At 38.7% G+C, this 26,236-nt stretch overlaps 1 protein-coding gene across 1 annotated transcript in view; it reads right to left on the minus strand.

Moving 5' to 3' along the window:
* The window catches only part of RAB10 (RAB10, member RAS oncogene family), a 65,862-nt gene extending 40,601 nt beyond the window's left edge, over nucleotides 1–25,261 (minus strand). Inside the window, exon 1 of the mRNA XM_045844482.1 lies at nucleotides 24,468–25,261. Within this exon, the coding sequence (XP_045700438.1) occupies nucleotides 24,468–24,594 (127 nt within the window). The 5' untranslated portion in view covers nucleotides 24,595–25,261. The remainder of the gene's footprint in view (nucleotides 1–24,467) is intronic.
* Between the last annotated feature and the right edge of the window lie 975 nt (nucleotides 25,262–26,236).

Consider the following 26,236-nt stretch of genomic DNA (forward strand, 5'->3'; position numbering starts at 1 on the left):
AAGACTGTGTGTCTGAACATGAAAACAACACATACAGCTGCAAAAGATGCCTTTAAAAACATTCTGTGATAAATTAATTTAATCAGATGAGTATCATAAAATATTTTTTTCATGATTTCAATTCCACGGTTTCTTATCAACTTAAAAAAAAGGAAAAAATAAGTATTAATCTGTCAGATTCATTAATAGAAGAATACAAAGAGATCATAGATACAAGTGTATCAGTATCATGTTTCAAATAGAAAAACCATCATCCCACTGATGGGATGGACTCTTTCATCCAATTCATGGGAATCAACATAATGCTTCTGAAAGTTTATTCTGTTTACGGCAAAGAATCTGATATTACTATTAATACTTGAATTGAACTGATTTTAATTGAATTGTGAATTCAATTAAAAAATACGTAGTGTTGCAGGTTTGATTCCCAGTCAGGGCACATGCCTGGGTTGCAGGCCATGACCCCCAGCAACCGCACATTGATGTTTCTCTCTCACTCTCTCTCTCTCCCTCCCTTCCCTCTCTAAAAATAAATAAATAAAATCTTAAAAAAAAATACGTAACACTAAAAATACATTTTTTCTTTCAGTGATAATGAGAAAATAAATTCTAGTGGTGTCCAGTGTCATGGTAAAAACAATGATCACATTAAACTAAAGAGAAACACCAAACCCTATAAAACAAAAAAATATACTTGGAATAGCTGTGGAACACACATTCACAGCTGCATATGAAAAGGCTACAATATTTTAGCAACAGAAAAATAAGTTAATGTTAAAATTTAGAAATTCATAGTGACTTAACTATAAAATTTGTGATCAACTTGATGATGATCACACACACAGACACATGAAAGGCAGCTTGTGATTTCTCTATTAACATGTGTCATCAATCATTTTGGAAACATTTGAGCCTATAAAAAATTACTTTGGCCCCAGCTGGTGGGGCTCAGTGGATTGAGTGCCAGCCTGAAAACCAAAGGGTCGCTGGTTCCACGCCCAGTCTTGGGCACATGCCTGGGTTGCAGGCCAAGTCCCCAGTAGGGGCATGAAAGAGGCAACCACACAATGATGTTTCTCTTCCTCTCTTCCCCTGTCTAAGAATGGAGAAGAGGAGAAGAGGAGGAGAGGAAAGGAGAGGAAAAGAAAAGAACTACTTCGTAAATCTACCTAAGTGTCCTACAATGGTAATTTTTATAAATGAATCTTCTAAACTTTGTTTGCATTTTTAAAATCAGCTGGAAGTATTAATTAAAGAATTCAATGAAATGAAATGAAATGAAATGCTCAAAGCATCTTTGGGTTTTTAAGTCTTTGGTAAATTGTTGTTACTGAAAATAAAAGAATGGAAGGACAGATAAATGCTTCCCAGACGAGGTCAAGTTAAAGGAGTTCATCATCACCAAGCCCTTATTATATGAAATGTTAAAAGGACTTATCTAAGAAAAAGAAGATCAGAATATGAACGGTAAAATGACAACAAACTTAAAACTACCAACAACCGAATCTAAAAAACAGAAACAAAAGCTAAGCAAACAACTAGAACAGGAACAGAAATGGAGATCACATGGAGATCAAATGTTACCAGCAGACAGGAGGAAGGGGGAGAATGAGGGAAAAAGTATAGGGAATAAGAAGCATAAATGGTAGGTACAAAATAAACTGGGAGAGGTTAAGAACAGTATAGGAAATGGAAAAGTCAAAGAACTTACACGTACCACCAATGGACATGAACTAAGGAAGGGGAGTGCTGGAGGGAATGGGGGTACTGGGCAGAGGAAAACAAAGGGGAGGAAAAAAATACTGTAATAGTATAATCAATAAAATATACTAAAAAAAAAGAGAGAAAAGTTTGCAAACAGGAAGTACCAAATGAAAGTGTCTGCAATCTCCAATTTATCAGCCCTAAAATACAGCTTACAAGGACTGCAAAAGCATTACATGCCCAGCAAGAGTCATATGCTCCAAAGTTATGTACTATAGTACCCATATCAATATCCTTGGAATCTTACAATTCAAGGATAATGATTTATTTCTGAAAAAATTGAAAAAATATTCCTGAGGTAGTAAAATGAACTAATTTACTTCAGATTCTTAGTATTCACTCAAAAACTGAATACCAACAAATGTCAAAATGGAAAGTGGGTATTGAATATTAACTAGTAGTAGGTAATAAGTAATAGGTAGTAAGTATTATGCTTATAATAAGTGCATTAAAACATTATTTTTGACAAAAAATTAATACAACTACCATGCAGATACAGAAAGGTATACATAAAAGTGAAAATAATAAAAGTACTTATATATATGCCAATACATAAAATTATTTATGCAGATAATTAAGTACAAAATATGCCAGAAGAAAAAGTAAATAGCTGTTCCATTACTCAGGCAAAGGAGTCATCTGTGTTTGTACATATGGGTGCACATGAGTGACTTCCTGTTAGTTGTTTTAACTGCCCTTAAAAAATAAATCAAGAAATCATAATTAGAACACTAAAAAAGAAAAGCATATTACAGAGCCTACTGAGGAATATCAGGACTAAAGAAACATACACAGTAAATAAAACAAAAGACTTACATCTCCAGAATATTCACCTTGTACAAGACAGAGTAGCAGCAGGGACTGTGAAGTCAATGTATCTTGGGCTCAAAGTCTTATATTCCACAACAGGAGATCAACATATAACATCTAAAATTGATAAATAAGTAGTAGTATAATCATATTATTTAGAAATAGAATGGTAAATACCAGGAGAATTAGCTAAGAGTTGAAAGAGTTGCACAGGACAGAAGAACTCAGAAAGAGTGGTACAGGGTACTCCACTGTAAGTCATGTACTAGTACTGTTTAACTTTTTAAATTATGAAATTATTATCTTCATTAAAAGTCTTTGAAATTGGTTTAAAATATAAAAAGACTGGAGAGAGTAGATCAAGGAAGGCTATTATGCTGTGTAAGTAAAAAGTCAAGAAAACACGTGTTTAAACATGTCCACATTAACACAATTGTGGCTACTGAAATGTAAACAAGTACTCTGAACAAAGGGCTTCTGGTCAGAGTTTTTATGATCTTAAAAAAAAAGGACTGAAAGATAAACAGTTTTTTTTGCAACATGAAATGTAATAATAACTGATTCATTCATGGATCAAACCACCAGGCAAAATGTTATTGCAGAATAAGACAGAAACACAGTCTCAAAGAATCACCCTATTACTTATTATAATTACAAAGGGGGAAAGTACTTTCAATGGAGAAATGTGGCCAACTGTATCTTACCCAAGGGCTCAAAGTTATTATCTCCAATATAACACTGGAGATAATATAACACAGGACAAAGTACCATTATGCACTTTCTGATGTGAGGCACTGAGGAAGATATCCCCAAGGTAGTATTTTGCCAAAAAGCTTAATTTGAACCCCAAATATAGGGGATTTTATTAACAAAATATTTAGACTCATTCAAAAATGTCGATGTCATGATATGATTTGTTCTAGATTAAGGAAAGTAAAAGACAGGACAACTAAATTCAATGCATAATTCTGAACTGGACTCTGGATACCTCCACTGCCAACCACCCCCCCAAAAAGGCAAAAGTTAAGTTTAAATAAAAATTATAAAGCATACAATATTATTGACTACTATTAAATTCCCTGAGTAAAATTATGATTTGTAGTTATATAAGAGACCATTCCTGTTTTGATTCTTGTTGAGGAGATACATACTAGAGTATTTAGGAACCCACCACTGTGATTGATATCTGCAGCTTACTTAAAAATCTTCAGATGATCTAGCAAACATGAGGACTACAAACACAAAGAGTGTACACAAATGCAACAAAATGTTAAATTAGAAAATCTACATGAAGGGTATATAAGGGTAAGAACAGTTGCACTCTTCTTCCAAATTTTCAGTAGGTTTGAAAGTTTTTCAAAACAAGATGCTGGAAGGGGAAAAGAAACTGCTGCAACTATCTCCACACCATGAGGAAGACTAGCCTGAGCACAAAAAATTGACTAAGACACAGGACGGAAAGATAATCTGAGTTCTTGGTGAGGTTGCTAAGCCACTTAATTAGCTAAATGTAAAAAGCTGGCACATCTTCAAACTTTCTGTTGTTGTTTAAGCCAGTCTGGGGGGTTTCATTTGGGAGGCGAGGGGCTGTTACTTCCTAATATACAAATGTATTTAAAAGAAGTACTGGGCCTGGCTGGTATGGCTCAGTGGATTGAGCGCTGACCTGTAAACAAAAGGGTCGCTGGCTCGATTCCCAGTCAGGGCACATGCCTAGGTTGTGGGACAGGTGCGCACAAGAGGCAACCACACACTGATGTATCTCTTCCTCTCTTTCTCCTTCCCTTCACCCTCTCTAAAAATAAAAATAAAATCTTTAAAAAAAAGTATTGTCACCAAAATTATATTGAGGATTTGGAGCAAAGGAGGGATATCATAGTCCAAGATGGAAAGGACTTATCCTTTCTATTTTATACAATCTGATGCTATATTTTTTAAACTAATAGTCATTACTTTTTAAAATTAAGTGTTTTTAAATTTATTTTTTAGAGAGGGAAGGGAGGGAGGGAGGGAGGGAGATAGATAGATAGATAGATAGATAGATAGATAGATAGAAAGAAACATCAATGTGCAGTTGCTGGGGGATCATGGCCTGCAACCCAGGCATGTACTCTGACTGGGAATCGAACCTGCAACACACTTTGGTTCGCAGCCCGCACTCAATCCACTGAGCTACACCAGCCAAGGCTAAAATTAAGTTTTAAATAAATATAATTCAAATAAAAACAGATTCACCCAGTATTAGAAATTACTTTCCTGACACAGGAATAAGAGCATAGTCATGCTCTTACTATAGTCATTTACCACAGGGTAAAAATATTCCAAACCAAAGAAAATGTCACATACAGAACCCCCAACTCCATACCTTTTCTGAAAGCTCCTAGAATCGTAAACTGTTGGTGATTAGAGATTTTGTGGTTTCAGTGCGTTCCATTTAAAGGGGTATGGTGTTTGATGTGAAAGAAATGGCTACTCATTAACATTAAAAGAAGTGATAAATGAAAAAAATCTCAGCTAAATATCAGCTTTTTCAACCTAAAAATATGAATATCAAATCAAGTTCTTTGTACATAAACAAGTCTGTTTATAACCATCCTCAACACTATGTGTACCCAAAGAAATCACTCAGGTGTTAAGATATTTTTCAATAAAGTTTTTTAAGCCACAATATGGCAGCCCAATTGCCCTTGTACTAATATTTTAGGTTTGACCAGCACTATTGTTTTAGTTTTTCCCTTTTTAAGAAGTCTGCATGTCCAGCCTCTCTAGTATAAAGTACTGGAAAGAACACAGGCTTTGGAGTCCAACAGGTGTGGATCACCAATTCTGATTTCACCACCACTAGCTGTGCACCTTCTTGGTTCAGTCACCGAATGTTCATGACCCTTAACTTTCTTATTAGCAAAATGAGGATATACAATTTTCCTCAGAGGATTACTGTGAGAATAAACTGAAATAATATATAAAAGCACTTCACACAGTGCCAGGCACACAGCAGGTCCTCAATCAGTTATTTCCTTCTCTTTCTCCCTCCATATGAGAGAATTCACAGTATTCACATGTACTTCAAACTCTAAATTAAAAAAAAAAAAAGCTTCTGTATTAAAGGAAGATTTTGGAAAATATTGGCACTAAGTTATCTGTTTTTACCTCCTATTCTAGTTTTTTAAAGCATTCGTCTATTTTATCTATTTATTTTTTAGAGAGGGGGAAGGGAGAGAAACACTGATGTGAGAAGCATGGATCGGATGCCTCTCGTACACACCCAGACTGGGGACTGAATCCGCAACCTAGGCATGTGCCTTGACCAGGAATCAAACTGGTGATCTTTCTATTTGTGGGACAACGCCCAACCAACTGAGCCACACCAGCCAGGGCCATTCTAACTGTTAAGAGGGCTTAGGACATGACCGTGTTGTTATGGTCTGAACTATGTATGTTATACAATTGCAACCCAGTTATGATAATCTTTGTGTGTGGTTAAAAAAAAACCCACAAAATTTACAATCTTAACCATTTTTAAGCGTACAGTTCAGTAATGTAGTATGTTCAGTAAAGTATGTCCACACTGTTCAACAGCCCTCCAGAACTTTCTCATTTTGCAGAACTAAAATTCTGTATGTAGTGAACAACAACCCTCCTTTGCCTCATTCCCCCAGATCCTGATAACCACTAATGGACATTTGGCTTCCTTCCACCTCTGGCTGTTGTAATTACTGTGCTACTATGAACACGGTGTGCAAATATATTGTTTGAGACCCTGCTTTCAATTCTCTGCGATATATACCAGAAGTGGTATTGCTGCATCATATAGTAGCTCTATTTTTAATTTATTTTTTAGTAATAATGATCATCTTAAAGTATGGTCTTTACCACAATAAACTCTTGGAGTATTTGCCATATGGTTTCTCAAATTTTGCATCCTGATTAAAAAAAAAAATCCCTCACATTATTTGAATAACATACTGTGTACTTTATCCATGCTATGAAATGTTAGAAGTGAGTTATACTCTAGTATGTTGTCTATGCTTGTGTTTGACATGTCTGTCTCCCCCACTAGGAGATAAATTCTATAAGGGAAGAACTTCATTCAGTTTAGTGCCGTACTCCCAAGATCTAGCACAGTAGGCACTCTCATTCATATATGTATATGAATAAAATGAATATTTTAATTTATATATTCATCTCATTTATATATATGTATAAATAAAATGAATATACTAATCAAACAAATATACTGCTTCCCCATTTCAAGTTTGTTAGGGATCCTAAATAAGTAGTGCACTGTTAATGACTAGGAAGTACAGATTTCCAAACTGGTAAAGCAAAGATTCAGCAATTAGGGCTTCAAGCTGCAACATCAACTAACTTTTATAAAGCACCCACTGTGTGTAAGAAACTATATTACATATACACAGAGCTGTGTTGGACAGTCTATGATTTGGAGTACATTAAAAAAATTAAATGACTCTTTTGTTTTTTCAAATATTTGGGAACTTAAAGCATTTGATATATCACTCATAATATATCAATTAAATGTTAATTGACTTATTGTAGGAGTCTTGTCAAGAATGGACTGTAAAGGACTTAAGAAAGGATGCAGGGGGACCACTTAGGTTTCTACAATAGCCCAGGCAACATGATGATATCATGGACAAGGATACTGCAGTAGATATATAGCAAGAAGTGGGGAGATTCAGAATGCTGAGTCAAAAGAATCTGCTCATGAGGGATGTGATAGAGGCATTAAGGATAACTCCAAGGTTTTGGGTCTTAACAAATATCTGAATAAATGCCTATTATGGTCCAAGACCTGCACTAACTGCCACACATTCCATTTATTACAATTAATTGAGGCAAGCATATTGCCCCCTAAAAGAAGTTCAAAGAGATTTTAAAACTTTCCTGAAGTCAAACAGTGGCAACATAGATATTAATTAATTTATGTTCTTTTCACTACACCATTCCCCCCTTACCACTCTGGCCATTACTTCTTAATTTGCTTGCTGGATTCCTATCCTGTCTACACTTAAATGGTATTGGTATTCCTTACAGTTTTTGGAGGTTTTCTCTTTTTACTCCATACTCATTGAAGTCACCATGACTGATTGATTTTATTTCCCCAGGCTGCATTCCACTTCTTACCTTCCAGAGGAACACAAGTGCCTACCGGACATACTAACCTAGATATCTGACAGCCATATACTCCAACTCAGAAACTTATTATCACGCCTACGAGGTCTGCTCTCCATGGCACCAACCCACCCAGCCAGGGGCACAGATCCAATCCTTCCATTCACCACTTGATACATAGGACGAAGCACAAGCTTGTTGCCAGGTCACATAAGGCCCTTCACAGTTGGCACCACATAGTTTCTAAACACAACGCTTCAGAGCCAAAATGTCATAAACAGGGGCCTGGTTGACTAAATTCTGATACATCTAGTGGAACACTACACAACAGTTAAAAAAGTGAATAAACTATTTAACATTCATAGGGATGGTCTCCAAGATACATTATGGGGTAAGAAAAAAAGTAAAATATAACTATTTCTATGATGTATTTATTTAATAGTACAGCCTTGTTTCTCAAACTCGAACTTGTACCAAAATCACCTGGAGAGCTCTGTCAAAAACACAGGTGGCTGAGCCCTACCCAAGGAGTTTCTGATTCAACAGCTAAGAGTGGGACACGAGAACCTGCATTTCCAGCAAGTTTCCTGGCCATGCTAGCCTAGCACTGCTGTTAAGAAATCCGCGCTTTGGAACTAATCCTTCACAAGCAATGCACATTTCAAAATACAGATCATTTTTTATCATCTTTAAAGAAAACCAACCCACCAACCACACATTATCCAACTTTTATAATGGTTGAGGAAGGCCAAATACTGCCTAAAAGCCAACCATTCATTGAACCAGACCATGGCTCAATGAGAAAACATAATGGACAAACAGCAAGGAAGACAAGAAAAGCTGAAAACTATTCTGTGGTACATTTCAAAATCTACAAAAAATATACATATATATATACATATACATACATACATACATAAACCATGCAATACCAAGCAAGTTCAGAACACCATTGCTTTCAGGAAGAAGTGTTTTAAAGAGTCAAGAACAAATTAACAAAAATTCTGATTTACTTTTAAAATTAAATTAGCTATAATGCTTTCCTTAAAATTAATGTTTAAAATGTCCAATTCTTTCTTTCCATCAGCCAACAAATATATTCACCTAAGAGCACATGATAAAACAAACTGCATTTAAGAACACAGTTCCAAAAAAAAAAAAAAAACAAAACAAAACCATTGAACTGAACAATTTTAAACTCAGTAAATTCACTAAAATCCAATAGAAAATTGGAAAAAAGGCAAAATGTTTGAAGAAACAGTCCACTTGGCAGTAACATTTTTATGCGGTTAAAGTATTCCAAGGATAGACAGAATGCCAAGGATGGACATTTTACCCAAATCACTGCTGGAGTTGGAGATGATCACCATTAAGTAGGGAGACTACAACCTAGAGCAGAGATACACACACACACACACACACACACACACTCCCTCATCACCAATGTCCTAAACAGTCCCTCCTAAAACGCATAACCTAGAAAAAGGTTGAAATCAGCTCCAGAAAACATGTGCTGAGAGCTAAGTTTAAAATAAAATGCTGTGTTTAAAAAAAAAAAATCCTGTAATCTGTGGCACTTACACACGAAAATATCTGAATAAGGAAAATCCTTCAGAAGAGAAACTGAAGAAAAACTAAAGAGGTAAAGTCACATTATGAATAGTTAAAAATCAGTTACAATGGAGTTTATCAGGTTAATGCTGAAATTATTTTTATTCCCTTATGCACATATTAACCATGAGTCACAAATTGCCCCAACAAAGTAAACAGTCCATATGTTGCTTAATTTATAATTACCTATGTTATATAAGATACTGCTATTGAACATTTTAATTAATATTCTTTATTATACAGAGAAATGCAAACTCAAAACCCTGCTGACTTATAACCTAAAAAGACCGCTATTCTTAAGAGAGGCATATTAAGTTAAGAGAAAGGCTGACCTCCTGGAAGTCCATCTTTAAGGTTAGGCATAAGCCAGTTTCACTAAAGTGCTATTTATGGCTCTGACATTTACGCACTGGTGCAGACCCATTTGAATCCAATTAAAATAAATAGATTATTTCTTTCAAGGTATTATTCAATATAGAAAAATCCTTATGTTTATCCCCCAAACTGGTCACTCACATTTCAAATGGTAATCCCCACAACAATATTAATACTTCAGAACTGGTGAGTAAGTGTTAAGTTTACTTTACCCAGGCTCATATTTTGTTTGTATATTCACCTCAGGCTTCACTTTTCCATTGGTGTATCTCAACTTTTTAAAATATTAACATTAAGAAGTCAGTTTTGCTACTTTAAAATAAGTTGCTTATTCAGCATCTTGTGGGCAAACCATTCCATTAAAGTCTAATTATACTTATGGCACTAAAACTTAGTCTTTTAAAAACTGATATGTGTCCAAAATATATCAAACTTTCTACCCTGACAGAGACTACTGAAGAAAAAAAGAATTTCTTCTCATTGATCACATAATCATCAACTCACAAATCTGTAACTGTATGGTGTAATAATTAATACAATCTTTAATCTTCAGTTTGGTTTTCAGGTCTCCTCCCTAAATGTCTATCTGGTCTAATTTCCATTGGCTGGCCATATTACTTGGATAACAGCAAAGTCTGCTGCTTCTCACATGCTTTGGACTTAATGAATTAAATACTGAAGTCAGTAAGGCACTAAGAAAACACTTTAATTTAGGGGACTTGTGAATATATGATTTGTTTTGGTCTGAATGTACTTCGAGATTGATGGAAGACTACTCTCTAGATAACCGTAATGTTACTAGCTGGCTTTTTAAAATTCGACATTTCTTGAAGTATAGCAATTATGACTATGTAAAATAGAGCAAAACAGAAAAATAAGGTGTCTTAAAAGTAACTACTCACTACTGCATCCCAGGTACTCAAGACTATGGTTGTGACACATTGTGTAAAACCTCAAAAAGTTTTTTACTGAACAGCAATGCAAAGGCTTACAGCTTAATTTCCTATATTATTCTTTTTAATAACCATGTTCCGCTTAAAATAAAGATCTTTCATTTATTTTGAATCAGGCACTACATCATATGCAAGACTTTTTTTTTTTTTAAGATTTTGTTTACTTTTAGAGAGGGGGAAGGGAAGGAGAATAAGAAGGAGAGAAACAGCAATGTATGAGATATATCCATCGGGGCAGCCTTTCATATGCCCCCAAGTGGGGACCTGGCCTGCAACCCAGGCATGTGCCCTGACTGAGAATTGAACCTGTGACCTTTCGGTTCCCAGGTGAGCACTCATTCCACTGAGCAACCCCAACCAGGGCCAAAATAAACTTCCTTAAGAGACATAAAAGCAAATAGCAACATACTGACAATTGATAAATCTAGAGAAAGGATATGAAAGGACTCATTATAATAAGTATCTTTTCTGTATATTTGAAATTTTTCCAAAGAAAAAGTTTTTAGAACTATTATTCACTCAGGCAAAGAGCTTACATTTGAACAATTACTTTGACATTATATTTACCTTTCATCTTCCGCAGCACTCTTACCCATTTTTATTATGCTAAGTATATATCCACACACACAAAAATATGCAAAAAGACACTACTGAAAAATTTTTTAAATTCACATTTATCCATTAACACTTAATCTAAGGAAGGCTTAGATTTTTAAGACTAAGAGTGTATAAAGAGGTAAAATAACAATACTCCCCTTTCGTTAAGCACAAGTGTTCACAAAGTTTCAAACCATTCAAAAAGTCAAGTGTGAGATGCCTTATTCGTCAATGCCCAGTGTTCGACCTACTGCAATACTCTGACAGATTATCAATTTGTTGAATCATCTGTTCAGTATCCTATAAAATAACATACATCGAGAATATAAAACTGAAACTTAATACTACAGTTACACTTTGTTCAAGAAGCAAAAATACTCCTTTTCCCCAAGTCAACCAATAATTAATGACTTGTCTAAATTAAACCTGTTTCCCTTAAATGACACTTTTCTGAACAGCGGAACTACTCCAATGCCTTACTACATTCATTTAACTATTCTAAATAACAAAAATATCAATATTTTTAGGATAGACTGAATAAATATGAAAGAGTTGCAAAATATTCATTCAGAATTACTGGATGAATTAAAGAGTCGAAATCATTTGGGCTCAAAAATTACTTCAAATTCTAGTTAAGATAATGGAAAAAGGCCTCTTTTACCCCTTCTTTTCAAATCATTTCACAAAAACAGTAATACAAGAAATAGAAATAAGTTCTACCTTGATTTCAATGAATAGATATTGTAACTAACAACAAAAGATGAAGACAAAAGCAGCTCAGAATCCAAGGAAGATACCAATGAGGAACAAGCCAACTCATGTCTCAGAACCCTGGAAACATTTAGCAATAGGAGGTATCAGGTACCAGGCAGAAAGTGAGGGCCTGACTAAAAGTTTATATAACAACATTCCAAGAACTAGCAGTAGTCTAAAGGCTTATTCTCTAGAAAATTTGAAATAGATACACTTTAAAGGAGATTGAAAAGCCTTGTCCATGCTCATAAAGCTTGCAAACATCTTTTTAATAAGCTATTATTTTTTAATGACTGCACACCATGAAATCACCAATCATCCGAAAAAGGCCTCTAAAACATAGGTTAAAAACAAATGGGTAGAGAGCACCATTGAAAATGTCAGGCTATCCTTTAAGAAAGTATAATATATTCATGAAACAAGAGCAGGATGCTTTAAAAAACCATTTATGTAATAAAAAGGAAAAACAAGGAAAAGCTACTAGAAATTTTAAAATATGACAGCTGAAATAAAACCTTCAATAGAAAATTTAAAATCAAAGAAAACTTCTAGAAAGTAGAATGAATTAATGAAGCTGCAAAACAGGAAATTACACAAACAACCCAGAAAGGACAACACCCAATTAAAAACAAAATAAAAAGAAAATTATAGGGCAGGGAGATGCAAATAACTTCAAAAAGTAAAAGACCTGCCCCCTGGATGGTGTGGCTCAGTTGGACTGAGCCCTGTCCTGCAAACTGAAAGGTCCTTGGTTCGATTCCAAGTCAGGGCACATACCTGGGTTGCATGCAAGAGGCAACCATGTATCTCTCACACATCAATGTTTCTCTGTCCATTTTTCTCCCTCCCTTCCCCTCTCTCTAAAAATAAATTTTAAAAATCTTTAAAAAAGAAAATTTCCCTCTGCCATGCACCCTTTTTGCAAAGAAGCTACTAGAGGATGATATCCTCCAAGGCAGTAAAACTAAAAACAGTTATCACACACAAGACAGAGGCTAATGGAATTCCCAAGGCAGTAGCTATGCAACAAGCTATCTATTAATAACCTAGTTAATAACCTACCTATTACTGAAGCAGGAAGGAGAAAAGGTCTAGGAGATATGTCCAGGGGGAGGGTTAAAAAAAAAAAAAAAGATCTCTCTCACGGTTTGACTGTGTAGAAAATCATTTTGAGAGGTCATTGGAGAATCTGACAAGGGGTAAAAAGAAATTAATCAAATAAAGGGAATTTAAAAAAACGTATTTAATCCTTGCCCAAGGATATGTTTTTATTGATTTTAGAGAAAGGAAGGGAGGGAGGGAAGGGGGACACTGTTGGTTGCATCCCATCTGCACCCCACTGGGGATCGAGCCCACAACCTAGGTACATGCCCTGACCTGAAATCGAACCTGCAACCTTTTGTTGTGCAAGAATGATGCTTCAACTAACTGAGCCACCCAGCCAGGGGAGGAATTTTTAATTTCAGAGAAAAGGAAATATAGTTATAATAGACTATTTGGCTTGACAGGGCATATTTACATATGCATATCAATGTAACCACTGGATATCAATTTAACAAAAAAATTGGGATAAAGAGTGGGATGAAATTACAGGTTAAAATTTTCATCTAATATTAAATCAGTGACTCAAGAATGGCTGTATAAGCATATCATTTGAAAATACAGAGGTATATAACAGAAGAGCTGGAGGATGCCTCTTTTAAAGAGCAGGACTGGAGATGGAGAGGGGACAGGACAGGAGATTGCTTTTTTTGGTCATCACCATTTTTAAACAGATTTTATTTATTTATTTTTAGAGAGAGGGGAGGGAGGTAGAAAGAGATGGAGAGAAACATCAACTAGTCGGCTCCTGTACACCCCCAACCAGGGACTTGCCCGCAACCCAGGTGTGTGCCCCAACTGGGAATCAAACCAGCAACCCTTCAGTTCGCAGGCAGGTGCTCAGTCCACTGAGCCACACCAGCCAGGACGATTACCTTAATTTTCTAGCAATATTTTATTTCAAATGTATAGATATCATTGATAAAAATTAATTTTAAAAACCTTTCAAAACGCAGTACAAATTATTATAAAAGAGCCAACCACTAAAGTCAACTTTCACACCTATATGGCCATACAGAATTTCTGAAGCCTTCAGAACATCTGCACCACCTCATTAAGTATATGAGATAAAAAAGAAAAAAGAAAAAAACCCTGCCATATACAAGAGACCATAGGCTCACATGTAAAATGTAAAACTATAAAACGTTTAGAATAAGCATCAAAACATCTTTAGGATCTAGGACCAGAGGGAATTCTAAGACACTAAAAGCATGATCCATAGAAAGAAAAATAAATTAGACCATCAAAAATGTTAAATTTTGCTCTGTAAGAACCCATGTGAAGAAGAAAAGATAAGATACAAACTGTGCAAGCCACACATCCAAAAACAGATTAGTATTTAACATGTATAAAGAATTCTCAAAACTCAAGAGTAAAAGAACTCTCAAACCCAGCAGTAAAAAACCCCAAACAATCCAATAGAAAAATGGGCAACTGACTCAAACATTTCACCAGAACACACACAGACTGCAAATAAAGACATAAAAAGATTTCCTAACACCTCTGGCCATCAGGGAAATGTAAATTAAAGCCACAATGATACTGTCACTACACACTTACCAGAATAGCTAAAATATAAAATAGTACCATCACCAAATGCTGCAGAGGATGCAGAGAATTAGATCACACACACTGCTGGCAAGAATGTAAAACAGTACAGCTACTCTGGCAAGAGTCTGGTGGCTTCTCATAAAAATAAACATACGACTTGACCTTCAGTCAAAATGGTGGTGTAGGTAAACATGGTCCACCTCCTTGCACAACCATAGCAAAATATTACAACTAACCTACAAAGCAACTATCACCCAGAATCATCAGAAAATCAAGCTGTATGGAAGCCCAACAACCAAGGAATTAGAGAAGACGCATTCATTCAGACCAGTAGGAGGGCAGAGATACAGAAGGGGGGCCCCAACCCACATGTAGTGGAAAATCAGGAGGGATACCTTGGGGAGTCAGGGATCCCCGCCCCAAAACAGACCACCCAGCCACGGTTCCACTGTCAGGAAGATAAATCCCCATCAACTTCTGGCTGTGAAAACCAGTAGGGGCTGGGGCAGCAGAAGAAACTGCAGGAATCTCAGGCGTGGGCCCACAAAGGACTTCAGACTTATGCAGACTCATTCCTTCTGGGCTCCAGCTTGAAGAGCACCATGGCATATGGGGAGAAACTGAAGTGTCTGGCATCAGGGTGAGTGCCAGGGGACAGCTTCCTCCTGGACAAAACTCCAGAGGCCAGGCAGTGGTACTGTCCCCCTTCTGAGCCCTACCTCACACAAAGCCAGAGTGGCAACACCATATCAGAGACTCCATCAACTTGGTTCACAAGGGTTGCCCTACCATGGCAATTACCAAAGGCTCAGCCCCATCCAATTTACCAGTGAGCTTTTCTCCCTCCCTCCTTTTTTTTTTTTAAAGATTTTATTCATTTATTTTTAGAGACAAAGAGGGAGGGAGAAAGAAAGGGAGAAAAATATCAATATGTGGTTGCCTCTCTCATGCCCCCTACAAGGGGCCTGGCCTGCAACCCAGGCATGTGCCCTAACTGGGAATTGGACCAGAGACCCTTTGGTTCGCAGGCGGGCACTCAATCCACTGAACCACACCAGCCAGGGCACCAGTGAGCTTTTCTACAATAGACTGCACTATGAACACAGTGAGTCAAAGCAGATATACCTAAATCACAAACACAGGGAGGCTGCCAAAGTGAGGAAACAAAGAAATATGGCCCAAATGAAAGAACAGAACAAAACTCCAGAAAAGGAACTAAACAAAATGGACATAAGCAATCTATCAGATGCAGAGTTCAAAACATTAGCTATCAGGATGCTCAAGGAACTCACTACGTACTTCAATAACATAAAAAAGACCTAGGCAGAAATAAAGGTTACACTAAGTGAAGCAAAGAAAAAATTACAGAGAATCAACAGTGAGGTAGACAAAACCAAGAATCAAATCTATGATTCGGAACACAAGGAAGAAAAAAACATTCAATCAGAACAGCAAGAAGAAAAAAGAACCCCCCAAAACAAGGATAGGATAAGAAGTCTCAAGGACAACTTTGAAAGTACCAACATTCCAATCATAGCAGTGCTGGAAGGAGAAGAGAAACAGCAAGCGATTGAAAACTTATTTGAAAGAATGATGAAAGAAAACTTCCCTAATTTGGTGAAGGAAATAGGCATACAAGCCCAGGAAGCTCAGCGAATTCCAAACAAGATGGACACAGACAGGACCACAAGAAGACACATCATAATTAAAATGTCAAAGGTTAAAGATAAAGAGAGAATCTTAAATGAAGCAAGAGAAAAGGAGACAGTTACCTACATGGGAGTTCCCATAAGACTGTCAGCTGATTTCTTCAAAGAAACTTTGCAGGCAAGAAGGGACTAGAAAGAAGTATTTAAAGTGATAAAAAGCAAGGACCTACAACCAAGATTACTCTATCCAGCAAAGCTATCATTTAGAATCAAAAGACAGATAAAGTCCTTTTCAGACAAGGTACAGATAAAGGAGTTCATTATCACTGAGCCCTTGTTACATGCAATATTAAAGGGAATTACTTAAGAAAAATATCAATACTATGAATATTAAAATGATAATAAACTCACCACTATCAACAACTGAGTCACAAAAAAACAAAAATAAAAACTAAGCAAACAACTAGAAAAGGAACAGAATCACATATATGGAGATTATTAGGAGGGTTATCAGTGGGGAGGGGGATACTGGGGGAAAAGGTACAGGGATTAAGAAGCATTCCCAGTTTAGGGCACATGCCTGAGTTCCAGGCCAGGACCCCAGTAGGAAGCATGCGAGAGGCAACCATACGTTAATGTCTCTTGTCTTTTCTTTCTCCCCCCTTCTCCTCTCTAAAAATAAATAAATAAAACCTTAAAAAAAAAAAAAGCATAACTGGTATAAGTACAAAATAGACAGGGAGGTTAATAATAGTGTAGGAAATGGAGAAGCCAAAGAACTTATATGAACGACCCACAGATATGAACTAAAGGGAGATTGCTGGAGGGAATGGGGGTACCGGGCAGAGTAGGCCAAAGGGGGAAAACTGGGAAAACTCTAACAGCATATTCAATAAAATATACTTTAAAAGATAAAAATTTTGATTAAAAAAGTATGTATAAGCACTGCTATTGCTATGAAAGAAACAAATCAACACTGTCCTCTGTTCAGATTTTGATACATTGTATTTTTTTAGTCTCCAGAATAATGGTATTTCCATTTTCTAACATTTAACAACCTTGGATTCTCTGTTTCTGGGTCAGACTGGAAACTTAATGTTCCGTCACCAGTTGCCGTTTTGCTCAAAAAACATCATTTTTTATCTCTGGGGAAAAAAGGATAAGTATCAAGCACTTTTGCTTGTAACATAAAATATATGGCACTGTCATCAAAGAAAGTTTCTCATTTCAGATTTCCCTTCAGTTGAATTTTCTTCACCAAAATTTTATTCTAATCATCTTCTCAAATTCCTTTCCTTACCATTCAAACTACTTTATTAATTCCCAATATTTATCTATTTGAAGGAAACAAATCCACAATCTTTATAAAACTTTTATCAGTTTTATTGGTTTAGACAATGTTTTATTAATATTAACCTGGACACCCTCTGTAGCTCCTTTAAACTCTTCCTTTTATGACCTATCTCCACAAGCAGTTTTCCCATGCAGAACTCCTTAGCTTACCACGCAATATATATCTGTGCTAAATAATTATTGTAAATTAAAACTCAACAAGACCCTGCTTCCCTACTCGTCACAGATGCTAGCTGCCACACTGCAAACTGGATAGCCTTGTAGTTTTACAAGTTAAAACACATTGACACTATTTCTCCTATTGGTCTCTCCCTTTTATGAACCACAGAAATATTAGTATGTATCCTTTGCCGTACCTTGTACACCACTGTACACTATAATTCTTGAAAAGAAAATAATTATCCCTAACATTAATCAGCTTAACACTACTATGTTATGCTGTAAATTTGCAAAGAACAAGTAACCTGAATAAATCCCTTGATAGTTGATTGCTGACTTGTTACTTCCCCACTCCTGTCAAAACAAAACAACAAAAATACTGCAACTCCACTTTTCTTTTTTCTTTTTAAGATTTTATTTATTTTTAGAGAGAGGGAAAGGGAGGGTCAAACAGAAGGAGAGAAACAATGATGTGTGAGAGAAACATCCAATTGGTTGCCTTTCACGTAGCCCCAAAGCAACCCAGGCAAGTGCCCTGACCAGGAATCAACCCACACAACCTTGGACAACGCCCAACACACTGAGCCTCGCCAGTTAGGGCTGCAAATCCCCTTTTCAAATTGAAATTGATCAGTAGGAGACCCACCCTATCAATTTTTTCAAATAAAACAATTTTGAAATTCTTAAAATAGGAAACATGGTTATGAACAGGATCGGATATGGATTCTACTCAAAACTTTTTCACTCATTAGCCATATGCTCTTTCAGAAACTTCACTAGGCTGTTTCCTGACTCTTAAATTCATTATAGAGATCTTTCCTGCATTAACATTCCATGATTCTAACATTCCAAGGAGTCTTGTAAATACACGTAACAAAAGATAAATCTCTCTTCAATATCTGAAAGTGCAGACCAATGATACTAAAAACCTAAGTATATCATAAGGATCCTCTTGACTCAATGACAACTGATCAACTCTAACTATCACAAGGAATAGTGAGTAGCTAGCTGTCTGCAATAAAATAAAATGCTCTTTTAGAGAACTGGGTTAAGTGTTGAATAGTTTTTGTTTGGTTTGGGTTTTGTTTTGTTTTGTAGTAAAATACATATAGCATAACATTTACTATTTAAACCATTTTTTCAATTATGGTAAAAGAAAACACTTAACATTAAACTTACCATCTTAACCATCTTAAGTGTATGGTGCAGTAGTGTTAAGTATGTTCACACTGTTGTGCAACAGATCTCCAGAACTTTTTCCTCTCACAAAACTGTAACTCTATACTTATTAAATTCCTTTATTCCCACCCTCCACTCCCATCCTCGGGGTACTACCATTTTACCTTCCACCAGTCTACTTTCCATTTCTATGAATATGGCATTAGCTACCTCATTAAGTGGTACTTGTGTTTCTATGTATTTAAACAAATTTTTAAAATATTTTATTTATTTTTAGAGAGAGGAGAAGAGAGGGAGAAAAAGGGAGAGAGAGACATGGAAGTGCAGGAGATACACTGATTGGTTGCGTCTGGCACACCCCAACTAGGGACCTGGCCCACAACCCAGGCCTGTGCCCTGACTGGGAATCAAGCCAGCGACCCTACAGTTCCCAGGCTGTTCCCAGGCCGTTCCCAGGCCGGCACTCAATCCACTGAGCCACACCAGCCATGGCTAACAATTAAGTATATATAATTCAGTGGCATTAAATATGTTCACACTGTCATGCACCCATAACCATTATCCATTTCCATAACCTTTTCAGTCTCCCAAAATGAAATCTGTAAGCAATAAGCAATAATTTCCCATTAACTGAAACTCTGTAACCTTTAAGCAATAACTCCTCATGACCCAAGCCCCAGGCCCTGGTAACCATTATTCTATCTCATACATTCGTCTCTTCTACATACCTCATATAAGTGATTTCATACGGTATTTGACCTTTTGTGTCTAGCCTGTTTCACTTAGCACACTGTTTTCAAATACTGTGGCAGCATATATCAGACTTTCATTTCTTTTAAAGGCTGAATAATAGTCTATTATATATATATATAGTACATTTTGTATATACATTAATCCCTTGAACGTGGGTTTTTTCAACATTTTGGCTACTGTGAATGCTGCTGCTCAACAAACAGTAACAAATGATGCAGATGATGTGGAGATACTGAAATCCTGGTGCAGGGCTAATAGCAATGCATGACAGCGCAGCCACTGTGGAAAAGAATATAGTGGTTTCTCAAAAATAAATAAATAAATAAATAAAAACAGCATTACCATATGGTCTAGCAATTCCACTTGTAGGTATGTACCCCAAAAGAACCGAAAGCAGGGACTTGAGCAGTATGACAAAATTCATTTTTGAGAAGTAAATCATCCTAATGGGTACGAAGTAACATCTCATAGTGCTTTTGGCTTACATTTCTCTAATGATTAGTGATGATGAATATCTTTTCATGTTCTTACTGGCCATTTGTATATCTTCTTTGGGAAACTGCCTGGGCAGTTTTTAATCAAACCTAAAAATATGTGTTTGAATGAAAGAAATTACTCAAGGCACTCTGACATTCCTGCAGCATGAGCCACTTGCTGCCTGAGTATCACAACAAATCACAGACACATTTAATATGACAAAGGTTTTGCTCATTTCTCTAAAACGCAGCTTCTCCATATAAAATGGGCTCAGTTCAACTTAGACAACCAGTTCTTAAATGCAGGTTAGTGGAACCATCCTACTCATCCAAAACTTAGTAAAAACACTCAGACAACAAAAAGGATGCTTTCCTTATAGCTTTCCTAGGGGCAAGAGCCTTTACCAATTTTTCTCACACAGAGCCCAGAGACTCCATGTCCCAGTGAAAGATATTCCCTATGGGAAAGTAATAGAAAGTCTAGGAGAGGAAGGATTAACAATACCAAAAGGTAACACATTTGGTTAAACAACTCACAAAATGTCTGCTTTGGGACAAGTCCACATAGTTACCATTATCACTAGAGTTATGCATACCTGAAAAGAAGGTTATGGCCAAATCAACCACTGAAATTTGCTTATCTAAAACCAGTAACTCTCTTTATCAAATACTTCTCAATCTTTGAATTTTACTCTAAAATTACTCTGTTACCTAAAGAGCTGTTCTTCTTAAGTAAAATCTGCTCCTGAGCTACATCACATATATAATCCTCAGAAAATAGGTAAACAAGAGAATGTTAAAATAAAATGAGCCCCAGAGAGAATCCTGGTTGTACTGCCTCTGACTGCCTGCTTTCAATCCTTATCTATAGTCATCCATGAAATGCAGGGACTCTTCTAAGTGCTTAGCATCTGTCATCAACAACAACAACAAAAGGACAAAGATCTCTGGCCCTGGCCAGTATAGTACAGTTGGTTGAGCGTCCTCCTGCAAAGTTAAAGGTTGCCGGTTCAATTCCTGGTCAGGGCATGTCCCAGGGCTTGTAGGAGAGGCAATCAACAGATGGATGTTTCCCTCTCATTCTCTCTCCTTTCCACTCTCTCTACCTGCTTCTATTCAAACCTCAGGAGGTTTTAATAATGAAGTGACAACTCAAATTTCACTATCATTTATAATTAGAGAATGCTTTATGCTTTTTCAAAAAAGCAAAATAGCCCAGGGTGGTGTGGCTCAGTGGACTGAGCGGCAGCCTGTGAACCAAAAGGTTGCAGGTTGGATTCCCAGTCAGGGCACATGCCTGGGTTGTGGGCCAGGTGCCCAGCTGGGGGTGTGCAAGAGACAACCTGTTGATGTTTCTCTCCCTTTCTCCCTCCCTTCCCCTCTTTCTAAAAGTAAATAAGTAAAATCTTTGAGAAAATAAAACTTATAAAGAAAACACAAAAAAAGAACAACCCTAATCAACAAAGTGTAGTACATCCTAAAAGCAGTATGCAGTCAAAGAATTTCTAGTCATCTGTGCATCAGACAACTGGCTAGTTTAAACTATCCAGACCTGCACTGTCTTTTTTACGGTAGCCAACAGCCACATAATTGAGCACTTAAAATGTGCCCAAATTGAAATATACTGTAAGTATAACATACACACTGGAAAAAAAGAATATAAAATATCAACAATTGTAACCTTGATTACACAGTAAAACATTTTGAATAAAATAAGCAAGAATATATCATTAAATTCTTTTTATTTTTTAAATGTGGCTACTAAAAAATATTATGTTTGCACCTCACATTATATTTCTTTTGGAAAGCACTGATTTAAGACAATAGTAGACTTCTAAACCTTCACAGAGTTAATATATGTGTTGGAACTGTACTCAGAATTTTATACTTACATATTTACTCATTTCTCAGCTTACATTGTTCAACACACCATGTAACAAAAAGAATCTAACCTATCAAATGCTTTTATATCAAAATATATGAAAGTCTCAGAATCTAAAGAGAAATTATTCAGCAGATCACTTTCAGATATTTGGGTGGCCACTGTGTGCAGAACACTCAACCCATAAAGTCACTTGTTTGGCCACCCTTGAGCAGCAGAAGGGTCACATATTCTACATTTAGCTCATAATGCATCGTGTCCCTACAGTGTGCCTGCCACCATGCTAGGTGCTCTACTCTCACTGACCCATAAAATCCTCCCAACTACCCTGTGTGGTAGGCACTATCATTAACTCTGAAGAAGAAACTGAAGCAGACAGGTTAAGTTACTTGCCAAAGTACCACAACTACTGATGTGCAGAACCAGGATTCCAACCCAGCAGGCTTTATCCAAAACCACCACACATTCTCCCAAGTAAAAGAACTACACAAAAACATTACATTATTATCTTACAGGACTTGTGTTTTAGTTGAGTACTCATTACAAAAAAAAAAAATGGAGTAAAGTTAATGCTTTTACTTCCTGCTCTCCACCCCACCCTTCAATGGCAGGTTAAAGTTGACTACATGAATTAAATCCCAGATCTTCTATACAGGTTTATTTTATGTTCCCTTTCCCAGAAAGGTCCTATTCCACCTCTTTGGTCCCATTCCTATCTTTCCTTCAGGCTTCATTTCAGAGGTCATCTCCATGCATGCCGACACGGACTTCCCACCATAGAGGCTAATCATGCCTCTTCCCCATGCTTACCCCTACTGTGGCACTGTCCACACTCCACTGTGATTGTCTTCACTAGAATGCTCCTACAGGGATCTATTACAGTCACCACTTATCATCAGTGCCTAAAACAGCGCCTAGCATTAGGTGCTCAATAAATATTTGCTGACCTATCAAACCACCGGACCCACCCAGCTAAACCTTAGAAGTGGAATTAAAAGCAAACTTCGTGGTAGGAAGTGCTAACCCACAGGCAGAAACAAGTTCTAGTTTTACCAAATTTATGATAGGTCAAGAGAACAGTGTAACACTCAGGCAACAATGATTAGGATGACTCCCCCTTCCAAGAAAAAGCGGGGGGGGGGGAGTAAAATAAAAATCTATTTAAAACGATCCCTTGCCCAATTCAACTTCAGTACAATTTGTTTTATGAGACTAAATTAAGTAGCTAATTCATGTCACAAGAAATCCAAATCTACGATTTCAGTAATGCTACTAATTGTTTGAAGTCAGGTTAATTTAGACAATTTTTAGAGTTCAAAGACTGCAGTTACTTCTAAAAACCATCTAAATATAGAACTAGTTACACTTTAAAAAATAAGTCTCATTGCACTGAGTGCTGGCCTCCAAGTAAGTGACAGAGGCAACCATGTGTCCTTCAAGGCATTTACCGGGAGCGGGTTTCACACACAATTCCCTTAACACGATTTTGCGTTAATGCCACCAACTTCTCCAGCCAGAGTCAAAAGGGGCTTTCCTGGAGCCTCCCCTTCTTTTCCTAAACAGGAAACCGATTTAAAAGGTCAAACTTTAGCTCTTACCTCCTCACTAAGCAATTCTGAAACACAAGGTGAAAGTACTGAAGTCCTAGAGCTATGACTGGCAAAACACTTTCCTGTAAATTCTAGAGCAAAGTAAAACAGAAGGGAGAGCTTCTGTCTTTCGGATTTGAGGGGCAAAGAAGAAGAAATCCTGATCATCTCCCTTCAGACTGCTGTTCCTGCTGCTGTCTCAGACAGCACAGTTGAGGCAAACAGCCGCCGAGTCCCATCCCAGGCACGAGGAGCCTCCGATTGTTTGACACATCAATGGGTTAGTCAACGCGGCCCAACTCCCTTTCCCCTTCCAATGTGCCTTAATTATCCCTCACACAAACCCTCAAGTTTACTCCAAGTTATGACCATATGGAATCTTCTCTCCACCCCGAAGTATAAATCAGGCCTTTGACCGGTGACTATTCCTGCTTCAATCCCAACCACTAAAATTAATTCCTTACAAACATCGACATCTAGTAGAGCCACGCAAATATGGAAAAAGCCAGTCCACTCGTTTAAAGAAATAGAATTCTTTGCATATTTTGTAACAACAGGCACTGAGCAGAGTGGGAGACTCGAAAGCAAGAGACCATACAGAAAGCCTGGGAAGACCCCGCCCCGGTAAGCTCAATGCCGATTCAAACAGCAACTTGGGTTTGTCGCCTAGAATCGGAATCACTGAAACAAAGGCGTATATTACGGGAAGCAAGATGTCTGGAGTGAAAGAAACGGTTTGCAGCTAAAGAAACCATACACCATCCTCCCACAGGTCTTACCTATGGTGGAAATAAAGGTGGTATTGAAGGCATCATCCGAAAAACGAAAAAGGACGCAGGTCTTCCCCACTCCCGAGTCCCCGATCAGGAGCAGCTTGAAAAGCAGGTCGTACGTCTTCTTCGCCATTGGGAGGAGCGGCTCAGGCGCTCGCCGCCGGCGGCCCCAAGGGATCGGTCCTTCTCACTGTGGCCAACTCCTCACCCGGGCGTTCTCAGGCCGGAGGACCGGGGAAGCGTGGGGAAAAGGAGGACTCGAGAGGGCGCGGGCGACCTACGAACGGCCTCGCCGAGGAAGCACCGACGGTGGCGGCGTCCGGTGCCTCCGAGGGCGGCGACCGCGGCTCCGCAGCCTCTCCCAGCCGCTCTGCCCGGTTCCGGGGAGTCGGTCGGGACAAAATGGCCTCCCCTCCCCCCTCAGGGCTGCTCGGCCGGGACGCTCCCACGGGCGAGCCAGCAAGCTCTGCCGTCGAGAGAGAGCGGCGAGCGTGAGGCCAGACTCTCTCCTGAGCAGAAACTCCACGTTACAACGCGGCGATGGCAGGAGGACCCCAAGCAGACGAGCTCAGCTACATAGCCACAGGAAGCCGAGCCGCCCGGGCCAGAGCCACCTTTTCCCCGTGCCCTCTCACGCCGGCGTGCGCGCTGCCTGAGACGCACGCAAGGACGTACACCCGCCCTTCCCTCGCGCCCCCGCCCTGCGGTCCACCTCTGCGCGTGCGCGCCTGAGGATGTGGAGGCACGCGGGCGCGCCGGGAGGAGCGCCGGGTCTGCGGGCCTCACTCTAAGGCCTCCCGGTGAAGAGAGAAGGGAGGGTCGAGAGAGGGCCGGAGAGGGAAAGGCGGCGGGCGCGCTCCCTGTGGCAGGCTGATAGGCTGCCGGGCGTTACGGACACGCCCCGCGGGGGTGGTGCTGCCTAGTGACTGCGCAAGCGCGGCATGGTGGAGTAGCCCCCTCAAACCCCCTTTTTCCCTCCCAGGGACGCCCTCTTAGGTTCGCTGAGGATGTTCCCGGCTGTGTGTGCCGAGCTGGTCTTGACGCAGCGACAGACTTAGGCGGCCCTGTGTTCCTGTGTAGCTAAGTCTCATAAACGCGAGAGAAAACACAGCTCCCTGGGTCATTTAATAGCCTCCTTGCTAAGATGAGATGCATCCCGGAGTGCCTCCCTCGTGGGCTAGTCGTGACAGGGGAAACATGCAAGCTCAATCCCGTCTTTAGGGAGCAAGAGTTGGCGTTCCAGAGATTTGAAATGGAAAAACTGGCCACGCTGCTCTGGGTGGCATGATGTAATCTGCCTTCCAGGGCGAGGAAAGGAAGGCTGGGGCGCGCCGGGGCCGGGCGGAACCTACTACCCACACCAAGTAGAACCTTTCGGTGCGGCGCTCCACGTCGAGAACCCGCACCAGGCCTTGGAATGCGGAGAGCCCGAGCGCGCGGTGCAGAGACGGCTGGCCCCCTCTCTTGCCCCCAAAGTCGAACCACGGGGGCCCAGAGCTGGAGGGGAGGGAAACCAGCCCCCACCCGACGCTGCCTCCTCTTGCATTTTCATTTCACACGCGTACACCCTTCCCATCAGTCTTACTCACACCTCCCCTCTCCTCTTCTTCCTTTCGGCTCTGCCATTGTCCGTGGGCCTCATCCCTCCCAAGCTCTCCTGGGATGACGGAGCAGTTGAACCTGACCCGGGAGAAAACCGTGAGACGTCGGGAAAGAAACGGATTGAGAGAGGAGTAAACACTGCATTTTTACACTCCACCACCCAAAGGTTTTTG

Source organism: Phyllostomus hastatus, unplaced genomic scaffold (assembly GCF_019186645.2).
Source record: "Phyllostomus hastatus isolate PE091 unplaced genomic scaffold, TTU_PhHast_1.1 phas_contig_402, whole genome shotgun sequence".
Lineage (NCBI taxonomy): Eukaryota > Metazoa > Chordata > Mammalia > Chiroptera > Phyllostomidae > Phyllostomus > Phyllostomus hastatus.